General features: G+C 36.3%; 1 protein-coding gene across 1 annotated transcript; it reads left to right on the top strand.

The window, feature by feature from the left end:
• The first annotated feature begins 1,269 nt into the window (after positions 1-1,269).
• On the top strand, positions 1,270-11,232 carry LOC141686584 (uncharacterized). The gene is made up of 3 exons (XM_074491608.1): positions 1,270-2,391; positions 3,110-3,277; positions 10,309-11,232. The coding sequence occupies exons 1-3, from the start codon at positions 1,282-1,284 to the stop codon at positions 11,065-11,067; spliced, it is 2,037 nt and encodes a 678-aa protein (XP_074347709.1). The 5' UTR covers positions 1,270-1,281; the 3' UTR covers positions 11,068-11,232.
• Positions 11,233-11,990: the final 758 nt, after the last annotated feature.

Here is an 11,990-nt window from a genome sequence, read left to right as displayed (position 1 = left end):
CAAGAAAATAAGACCAAATACAACTGCATAAATACAATCGGGATTAAATACAACCATATCTGGTTGAATTTAAGAGTTGCGGCTAAATTCAACTGAAATCAGTCATATTTAAAAATGGTTGTATTTAGGCTGTTGAATTTAGAAACAAATACAACCGACTAAATACAACCAAATTCGATCTATTTTAGTACCGCCTAAATACAACCGGATAATTACAACCGACACCTATTACAACTCCAAATAGTTGTATTTAGCTGCCCCTCATAAATGCAACCGCCTAAATACAACTGTTTTTAAATATGATTAATTTCAGTTGAATTTAGCCACGCCAAAAAAAATGAAGAGAACTTTCCCGCCAATGAAATTTTCCACTCAGAAAAATTAGAGGGAAAAAATGGAGCCAAATATCAGCTCAAAATTTTAAAAAACAATTTTTTTAAATATTCTTTTGAAAAAAAATCAGAAAAATAAAATTTATTATTTTAAATATTGCTAAAATATGTAAATAGACAATAATAATATATTCATTCTAGATCTTGTAATTAACTTTTTATTATTTTTACATATATTTAACTATTTTCGATTATTTTCGACTAATACTTCTTACAAATGTCAAGATCTATACATTTTAATGATATTATAAAATTTTTAGAAAAAAATAAATGCATTTAGTTTCCTATTTTAACAGTCAATTATTAGTTTGACCAGTAATTCTTGCTAGTCTCATATTGACATTTCGATTTTTTAAAAAATGTTTATGAATGATTAAACCTTAAGGATGTTAGGATCTAGATATTTTAGTGATATGATAAAATTTTAAAAAAAATAAATGTATTTGATTTCCTATTTTAACAGTTAACTATTATTTTGACCAGTATTTCTTACTAAGTTTAGTCTTATACTGATGATCAAACCTTAGGCGGAAGTTTCAAAAAAATTCAAAAATTCAAATTTTTTGGCGGGATTTTCAAATTTTAGGTGAAAAACAAATTCGACTAATTTCGGTCGAATTCAAGTGGTCAAATTTAGCCGCTCGTATACTAAATATGACTGGTCTACTAAATATGACTCATATATTTTTCACTGGTTCCAAAAACGATTGCGGAATACAACCGTTTTTTTGATTTAGGCGTTTTTTTAGCGTACACTATCAAGATTTATAAGATTTATAAGCCCCATGGGCCGTAATTTGTATAAAAAGGGTACAACCAATTCGGCGTCTCCATTCTACAAAACGTAAGAGGTAAACCTATTTAGCGTACGCGGCTCTGCTGTGAAGATATGTCAAAAAGACTAGGGCAACAGCTGAGTAAACAAATGGATCGGGGAAAAAACACTAGGAAAATTGAAGGAGATAGAATAAGTGGATTGCCCGATGATCTGATTCATCAAATTCTCTCTACTTTTGGACCGAAATTTGTGGTAAAGACTAGCGTTCTCTCAAAGCGATGGAAGTTAATCTGGACTACTTCTCCGAATCTCAAATTTAATGACAGTGTTACCTTTATTGACAAATTTTTATCAAACCGAAACTGTGATTCGGAGATAACTACCTTCAATCTTTCTTTTGGACCTCTTCCACAAACAAATAAGGTTAACGAGTTTATTAAATATGCAATTTCACACAAGGTTCAAGTCCTTAATGTTGATCTTCTTGGTCTTGGTGCTAAAATTGATTTTTCCACGTTCAATTCTACTTTCGTTAAGAATCTCACGTTGAATCTTAATTTTAGTAGATTTTTAGAATTAGAATGTTGGAATTTACCTGAGCTAACAACTCTAAACTTGACACATTATCTTGGCGAACCCTGCACGTTACCTCAATCATATTTCACTTGCTTGCTTTCTTTACAAAATTTGTTGCTTGGTCAATTTGATTTGCCGGATTCTATCATTTTTCCTGCATTGAAGACTCTCCACCTGCGAAGATGCAACGTGCACACTGAGGTTTTGGATTTACCGACTTTATTAACACTCACTCTGGATGCTGTAGTGTTTCCTGATAACGATACAAGTTCCTTCTTCTCTGCACTTGTCAATTTGAGAGAGCTTACCTTGGTTTTCCGGGACCCTATAACACATGATTGGGTTATAGATTGTCCTGGATTGGAGAACCTAAATATCAAGGCTCAGATGGATAATGACAGTACTCACGGTGGTAAGATTATAGTTTTGTCACAACAAATCCGCAATTTCTGTTCAGTTGGTTACTTCCCAATCACATTTGAAGATTCTGAGCTGAAGCATGAGGATGTCAAATTATTGGATAGCAACAAAAGCCAGACTTCGGCTTCAAACGCGAATATGAAAACCTATTATTCCCAGGTTACTGATATGTTTAAGGGCCTCGGCAGTGCCAAGACTCTTACTCTTGACTTGGATACCATTAAGGTAAAATTATACTTTTTCTAGTAATGTTATTTCTGTTTGTTTAGCAACAAGTTTTTATCTCTTTGATTGAAGATATTATGTAATATGACATTGATTAAAAGATGGAAAATGGCTATAACCATTGCTATAAAATGGAACCAAAAAGTGCATTTTAGTGCTAAAATAGCACTTGCACTCCAATGCTAGTTGTATTTTACAACCAAATAATTTCATATTTAGCTAACATTTCATCCAGCTCATTCACTTTAATTTAAAGTGGACCTCCTTCCACTCCATTATTAGTTATTTGATGATGTTGCAAGGATAGTTATAGCCATTCTTGGTCTAAAATATAAGACCAAGTATCCATTTACGCATTTGTCCGTCAATGTATAGCTATATATGCATTGGAGTTGAGTTATATGATTTTAGTCCTATATTATAGCAATAAGACTAAATATAGCTATGCATTGGACTTGCTCTTAGGATGTTAAAATTCAGTTGATGTTGACAAACTGTTTTTAGTTAGATATTCTTCTGGTCATCTATCACTGTACAGTATTTGAACAGTGGTTGAGTTTTTAAGTTTCTTAAGTTCAAGAAGTTGCAAATTTAAATTGCACAGAAAGAAAACACATGGCCAACAAGCTAGATATCTTTATTTAGTGCCTGTTGAAATTCATGTTTAAATTGCAGTTCAGGAATGTATTTTAATACTTTTTGTCTTGTTATGTCATAGGTACTTTCTGATGTTGCAGACTATCCTGTCCATCCTCCTTCTCCTTTTTATAACTTGAAGTATGTAAGGATACCAACGAAATGTAAAATATCAAGTATGTCTGCTTATCTCACAAGCTACTTACTTGATCACTCTCCAGAAGCCACCATTGTCACTGCCTTTCCCAAGGTACTTGATAAATCTTATCAAATTCTGTATAATTCGATGCCTTTGTTTTATTTTATTTTGTAAGGAGATACCTTGTATGTCGTATTCTCATGATGATGTAATTGCTTTTAAATTTTGGACGCTCACAAGCCTACAAATATAGCTATAGTATCTGTTAGAATTCAAACTCTTCCATAATTTGAAATAAATAACATACAGCTGGGTTATAGATGTAGTAATATGAAGGAAAGAAAATAAGAGCAGCAACCAGAAGTTAATTCCTAAAAATATGGTGGGCACTAGATTACCAATACATGCAAGGTGGCGTGTGTAATAAATTATGGTGATAGTATTCAAGGTTGACACTACACCAGGCACCAGCTATATATCCAGCAACAGAGAAGCATATATTATGGTAGGCAACCTGCATGCATGGTCAAGAATTCATACAAGAGATGTGATGAAGTCTCCCTTGAAATGCGTAGCATATAACAGTTGTTCAAGATTAGAAGGCTGGGTTGTCAAGATAAGGTCTGAAGGCTGGCAATAATTATAGATACGTAAAATATGGTAGGCTGCATGTTAAGTTAGTCAGTATTGTAGGCTGGTAAAAGTCTATGTAGTAATAAATAGTAGTGATGTAAGCCCTGATGTAATGCATGCATATATGAAGCCTATAAATAGGCTGGTCCTCTCTGAATGTAATAGTATACACAGAAGTGAGTTTGTAAAGCAACAGAGAGAAAGAAATAAGGCTGTACCCTTGTGTCAAGCTGTAGCTTTGTGGTTGTGAGATTTAAAATAAACTTGGTGTTTGTTTCAATATCAAAGATATACAGTGTGTGTTTGAGTCATATCAATTTGATCTATATTAAGCCCAAGCCCATATACGTTTCCAACAAGTGGTATCAGAGCCAGCGTTCCGTTCAAGAAAATGGCGAATATGGTGCAACCAAATATTCCAAAATTGATGTCCACAAATTACGGGAATTGGAGTATCCAAATGAAGGTGTTACTCGGTTCCTACGACAATTGGGATATTGTCGAAAGTGGGTTTAACGAGCCCGCAGATGCAACCACTGAAACAGCACTTCCAAATGCCGAGAAGATGGCGTTAAAGGAGTCCCGTAAAAAGGACAAAAAGGCGTTGTACACAATTTTTCAAGGTGTTGATGAATCTACCTTTGAAAAAATTTCAGAAGCAAAAACAGCAAAAGATGCGTGGGAGATTTTGCAGAAATCATTCCAAGGCGTGGAGAAAGTAAAAAAGGTGCGGCTCCAAGTTCTACGCGGGGAGTTCGAAAATATAAAAATGAAGACCTCAGAAAATATTGGTGAATATGTTACGCGTTTGAAAATGATGACAAATGAGATGAAGAGAAACGGAGAAAGTCTCGATGATGTTCGGGTCATGGAAAAATTACTCCGCTCATTGACAAGAAAATTTGACTATGTCGTTACTTCTATCGAGGAGTCAAAAGATTTATCCACAATTTCTATTGATGAGCTAGTTGGTTCACTTCAAGCCCATGAGCAGCGGATGAACCAGTATGATGATACAAGCCATTTAGAAAAGGCATTGCAAAGTAAGGTGTCCATTGGTGAAAGTTCAAGCAGTAGCAGTTCTGGTCGTGGAAGAGGTGGCTTTAGAGGTGGCTACCGTGGTGGAAGAGGACGTGGAAGACAGTCCTTCAACAGAAGCCAGAACACTGAAGGTTATCGTCCATCTGGACGTGGTCAGAATTTTAGAGGTCGAGGACGAGGACGAGGAGGATTTCAACGAGGTGACAAGTCTCAATTTCAGTGCTATAATTGCAATAAATTTGGCCATTTCAGTTATGAATGTAGATCACCGAAAGTGGAAGAAAGAAGTCATTTTGCAGCAGCAAAAGAAGATAAAGATGTTGGCACTGCTATGTTCCTCACTTATAAAGGAGACGAGGAGAGCAAGAAAAATGTTTGGTATCTTGACTCTGGTGCGAGCAACCACATGACAGGCCACAAGGATTTATTTACGGAGATAGACGAGACCATCAGCGGAGAAGTTACGTTTGGTGATTCATCGAAGATTCCAGTCAAAGGCAAAGGTACAATTACGATTGTATTGAAGACTGGTGAGAAAAAGTTTATTAATGATGTTTACCATATACCTGCTTTGAAAAGTAACATCATCAGTCTTGGCCAACTTGTGGAGAAAGGATATTATATACAGATGCAGGATAATTCTCTCGTCATCAGGAATCAGGATCGAGAATTAATTGCAGATGTGGAGATGTCAAAGAATCGTTTGTTTACACTTGATATGCAGACGAAGGCGCAGAAGTGTTTAAAGTCGGTCATTAAAAATGACTCGTGGTTGTGGCATTTAAGATTCGGTCATCTTGGATTTTCTGGCTTGAAATTATTGTCAAAAACAAAGATGGTGGACGGTTTGCCAGAAATAAATGAACCAGAAAATTTGTGTGAAGCATGTGTTAAGGGGAAGCAACACAGACAAAGTTTTCCCGTTGGAAAATCATGGAGAGCCAGGAGGCCACTGGAGATTGTTCATACAGATATTGCTGGTCCATTTGATATTCCGTCACTTGGAGGTAACAGTATTACCTAACATTTATTGATGATTTTAGCAGAAAAAGTTGGGTGTATATCCTGAAAGAAAAGTCAGAAGCTCTTGATAAATTCAAGGAGTTCAAAGCGTTGGCGGAGAAACAAAGTGGTCATTATTTGAAGACACTTCGATCAGACAGAGGAGGAGAGTATACCTCAAATCTCTTTAGAAGTTTCTGTCGAGCACATGGAATTAATCATCAGCTAACAACGACATACACTCCTCAACAAAATGGTGTTGCAGAAAGAAAGAATCGCACTATTCTTGACATGGCAAGGAGCATGGTCAAAGCAAAGCATATGCCGAGAACTTTCTGGGCTGAAGCCGTTCTATGTGCAGTTTATTTGTTGAATCGTTGTCCAACTAAAAGTGTCAGAAACAAAACTCCAAATGAAGCATGGAGTGGTAGCAAACCATCTGTTGGACATCTCAGAATTTTTGGGTGCATTGCATATGCACATGTTCCAGATCAGAAAAGGAAGAAGCTGGATGATAAAGGCGAGAAGTGCATCTTTACCGGATATGACAAAAGAAGCAAGGCGTACAGACTCTACAATCCCCTCACGAAGAAATTAATCATTTCTCGAGATGTTGAGTTTGACGAATCAGATTACTGGAGATGGAGCAAGGAAGAAAGAAAAGTTGCTGGTTTGTTTTTTCAGGATGAAGATGATGACGGTGATGACACCAATGTTCAAGATGATGGAAATGATGATCCAACTCCTCCACAAAGTCCAAACCAACAAACTCCTGCCTCGACACCATCGAGTTCAGGAAGCAGCAATAGCAACAGTTCAGGGGGAGCACCAAGAAAAATGCGGAGTCTAAATGATATCTATGATGCAACAAGTCCGGTACAAACTACCTTTGATTATTCATTGTTTTGCTTAATGGCTGAGTGTGATCCCGTTACATTTGAAGAAGCTTCTGAAGAAAGCAAATGGAATAAAGCAATGGATGAAGAAATTGGTGCAATCAAGAAGAATGATACTTGGGAGCTCACAACTCTTCCAGAAGAACACAAAGCAATTGGTGTCAAATGGGTCTACAAGACAAAGACCAACCAAGACGGTGAAGTGGAAAAGCACAAGGCAAGGTTGGTGGCTAAAGGCTACAAGCAGAGATATGGGATTGACTATGATGAGGTATTTGCTCCGGTTGCAAGAGTTGATACCATAAGACTTCTTACAGCAATCGCAGCTCAGAATCAGTGGAAGATATATCAGATGGATGTGAAGTCAGCATTCTTGAATGGTTATCTTGAAGAAGAAGTCTTTATCGAGCAACCACCGGGATATGTTCAGAAAGGCAAGGAAGATAAAGTCTACCGACTAAAAAAAGCACTGTATGGTTTGAAGCAAGCTCCGCGAGCATGGAACACAAGGGTTGATGAATATTTCCAGAAAAATGGTTTTGTGAAGAGTCCCTACGAGCATGCACTTTACACGAAAACAAATTTAGGGGGAGATATTATGATCGTGTGCTTATACGTGGATGACATGATTTTTACTGGAAACAACCCTGGTATGTTTGATGATTTTAAGAAAGTTATGACTAACGAATTTGAGATGACAGATATTGGTCAAATGTCTTACTTTCTTGGAGTCGAAGTCAAGCAAAGCAAAGATGGGATCTTTATGTCGCAGAAAAAGTATGCTGAGCAGATTTTAAAGAAATTCAGAATGGAGGAATGCAAGCCGGTGAGCACACCACAGAAGCAAGCATAAAGCTTAGAATTGATTCAACAAGGAAGTCGGTAAATCCGACGTTGTTCAAAAGTCTGGTTGGAAGTCTGAGGTACCTAACTTTTACTCGTCCAGATATCATGTATGGGGTTGGACTAGTTAGTAGGTACATGGAGAAGCCGAAGCAAGATCACTTCATGACAGCTAAAAGAATTTTGAGGTACATAAAAGGAACACTCGATCATGGTCTATTTTATACACACTCTCAGGATTCAAAATTAGTTGGTTACTCAGATAGTGATTATGGTGGTGATTTGGATGACGGGAAAAGCACTTCTGGATATGCTTTTCATATCGGTTCGGCGATATTTTCGTGGTCATCAAAGAAGCAGCAAACAGTTGCTCTCTCAACATGTGAGGCGGAATACATCGCAGCAGCAGCATGCGCGTGTCAAGCTATGTGGCTAGGCTACATATTGGGAGAGTTAAAACTTGGCAAGGAAGATCCGGTTACTATTTACGTGGATAATAAATCTGCTATTTCTCTAGCGAAAAATCCAGTGTCACACAGTCGAAGCAAGCACATCAATATTAAATATCATTTTATTCGAGAACAGGTGAACGACAAAATTGTGGAATTGGTGCACTGCAGGACTGAAGAAAATTTAGCGGATATATTTACGAAGCCATTGAAGCCGGAAGTATTTCACAAAATGAAGATGAAGCTCGGAATGCAAAGTCGAGTTTGAGGGGGAGTGTTAGAATTCAAACTCTTCCATAATTTGAAATAAATAACATACAGCTGGGTTATAGATGTAGTAATATGAAGGAAAGAAAATAAGAGCAGCAACCAGAAGTTAATTCCTAAAAATATGGTGGGCACTAGATTACCAATACATGCAAGGTGGCGTGTGTAATAAATTATGGTGATAGTATTCAAGGTTGACACTACACCAGGCACCAGCTATATATCCAGCAACAGAGAAGCATATATTATGGTAGGCAACCTGCATGCATGGTCAAGAATTCATACAAGAGATGTGATGAAGTCTCCCTTGAAATGCGTAGCATATAACAGTTGTTCAAGATTAGAAGGCTGGGTTGTCAAGATAAGGTCTGAAGGCTGGCAATAATTATAGATACGTAAAATATGGTAGGCTGCATGTTAAGTTAGTCAGTATTGTAGGCTGGTAAAAGTCTATGTAGTAATAAATAGTAGTGATGTAAGCCCTGATGTAATGCATGCATATATGAAGCCTATAAATAGGCTGGTCCTCTCTGAATGTAATAGTATACACAGAAGTGAGTTTGTAAAGCAACAGAGAGAAAGAAATAAGGCCGTACCCTTGTGTCAAGCTGTAGCTTTGTGGTTGTGAGATTTAAAATAAACTTGGTGTTTGTTTCAATATCAAAGATATACAGTGTGTGTTTGAGTCATATCAATTTGATCTATATTAAGCCCAAGCCCATATACGTTTCCAACAGTGTCCGTGTCAAATACACTATTTATCTCCCAGAATCCAATACATTAACGAAAATATTTCAAAATGTTAATCCTCCTAAAATACTATTTCTGCAAGATGATATGCTTTCCTCGGTAGTCCATGGAATTGCCATATCCACTAACCGCATTTTACTTGTGGGGAGCAGTGATCAGTTAAAATGAAAGTCACGAGATGAGTCGTAGTCTTTACATTTTTGTAATTTATAGTCTTCAGATTTTCAATACTATATAAAGAATCCATGGCGCATTTCTTGCAGGCAGAAACTGTCCCTGCAATATCTATTAGTCATACTAGGGCTAGGTACGTATACAAGATAGTACTGTCTTCCATTGGGGGAACTTGGAAATAAAATCTTCGATGTTTGGGCACTGATTGATAGAAGATATAATTTAAATCATGGACTTTATTATCATAGTTATTTTTGAATATATGTTTGTCAACTATTTACTGATATTTGAGGTATGAATGGGTTCGTTGCATTTACAGACGCTATTGTCCAATTTGTAATTTGGCTTAAATTAGAAAATGAAGGTTATATTTAGAATTACTGGAATCCATTATGTTTCTGATCAATTGGTCTATGAGGGGGAAATAAAAAAAAAATTGTTTCAGGGGCCAGAGGCAGATCTGTATCTCCAGGATTAATTTGAAGGGGAGGGATAATTTGAAGTCTGAGGCTAGTTTAATTAACTCGGACCATGTGAAAATAGGCATATCTATAGGTGCATTACAGTAGTTACATTTTAACAACTAACAAATTAAAAAATTGCCTAAACAGTCTGAATAGCAATTGAAATATCCTTGCTAATCATGTGCGACCCAAAACAAACAGAAGTTTTAGACATGCCCAAAGAATGTGAAAAACAAAGGAAAAGAAACCTTACCTGGAGACACCAACAGTGAAGTTAAAACTGTGAAGGTGAAAAGTAAGGCAAAATACGGCAAAATACAGTAATGGCACCTTTCGAAGTCGCCATCACCATGTTTGAGAGAAGTGGCCGCCTAAAAATCTTCTAAGTAATGTTATGTAGCTTTACTGAGATCTGTAAGTGAAAAGGAGTTGTTTAGTTTCCACTTTTCAGATCTATTTTTTAACCCATTAATTGTTCAGGTCTTGTGAGCTTTTCAGGTGGTCTTGCTGCTGTAGAACTTATGGCTCAAACTATTATCCTAGACCAAACTGTTCATCAGTGACATATTTCTTTTTATTTCATGAGATATACTTTTACCAATGTTGCGGGGTTTTTTTTTCAGAAAATTATTCCACATATAGAGGCCGCTTCTGTAAAATCTCAAAATGTGGAGATTGGAGAGACCATGTCACTTCCAACCAAGATTTTGGTCGATCCTGAGAATATAGATAGAAATGTGTGCATTGAAACTGTGGAAGTTGGGGTGCAAGAAGAGCAGGTGGTGCAGAATTCTGAAGTTCAGGTTGATGCCTTGGTTGAAGGGACATGTAATGATCAGGTGACCGCTTTAAGGGCAAATATTTGTTCTGGGTTATGGTGGGGCTATGAAGTTGAAGCAGAGTTTGTAGGTCGGCTTGATCAGATTATGAGTAAATACCCACGCACCTTTGAACACCTTACAACCAAAAACAAGAAGTTTTGTAAATTGAAGTTGAACATGTTGTGCACCTCGGTGATTGACTTTACAAAAATCCCTTTGACTGAGGTTGATGCTAAGGTGATTGCTGAGTACAGACACATATTTGCTGACCTGCAGAAACTGGGATTCAATGTAAGTTGGCTTGTTAATCGTCTGAACTATATAGACCAGTTACACATTTCCCAGCCCTTACCAGAGCTTAATGCAATTGACTGTCGCATTGATGATGCTGAAAGTGAATTACAAGATCTACAGATTCAAACTGATGACGCCAAACTTAAACTGCATGATCTACAGACTCTTCGTTCTGAAAATATGCAAGAGATTCAGAAACCTTTTGGAACTACCAGTACAAGTCTTGTCGTTGACTACATTGGGTATGATCTATTATCTAGTCCCTAATTACATCATGTATACCGGGCACGGTGACTTGAACTATAATATTAATTAAGCGATTATAAGGCTAGGTACATTGTTGTTTAACTACACTTATGTCGACTTTGGTTCTGTTTATTTCACTACAAAAAATTGTCGAAAATTTGTTTCCCGGACTTTTAAATGTTTATTTGGTCAAAGGACTTTCTGATTTTCAGGTTTTTCGGAAGATTTTCTGATTTTCAGGTGTTTCAAATTTTAGTTGAGCATTTTCTTGTATTTATTTGTATGGTCCGAGAGATTGTTTTAGAAATGAAATGACATGTTTAACAAAAAACTGGTCATAATTTGAAGTAAAACCGGAAAATGATAGTCTTTTAGGAGATGTCATTTTTAATACAAAGTTAAATATTTTCTTAAAATTGATCACAATATTTTTGGTTTAGTAACATTTTTGTTGCAAAAGCACGAGTAAGGAGGAAATCGAGTGGTAATGATAAAGTTCAGAAAAATTATAATAGTGCTATGAGCCAGGAGTCTGTTGGCAAATGTTACGTTCATGTAATGAATTATTGATGTTCTGAGAGAACAGGGAACAGGATCCGTCTCCAATTCATTTCAAGATATAACAAGAGTCTGTTGTATTGTCTGTTGTATTTGTATTAAAAGATATGATTGCAGCTTGAACACATTTAGAACGATTGTTCAGTACAGCTTAATATATTTTTCTTTTTCTTTTTCTTTTGTCTCGCAAGGTAAAAAATAGCACATTTGTTATGAATTTAGACTCGTTATTTATGGATGAAGTGTCATTTTGTGACAAAATAATTATGTTTTGAATCAAAAAAATTCTTTTTCTACTTGGGTATTAACTATTAACAAATTGTTGTCCTATTTCAAAAAACACTAATAAAAAATTACTTCATCAGTTCCTTCCAATTGTTTACATT

The sequence above is a fragment of the Apium graveolens genome, chromosome 9 (genome assembly GCF_009905375.1).
Source record: "Apium graveolens cultivar Ventura chromosome 9, ASM990537v1, whole genome shotgun sequence".
Taxonomy (NCBI): Eukaryota; Viridiplantae; Streptophyta; class Magnoliopsida; order Apiales; family Apiaceae; genus Apium; species Apium graveolens.
Note: the sequence above shows the minus strand (reverse complement) of the source record. Positions and strands in the feature narration are given on the sequence as shown.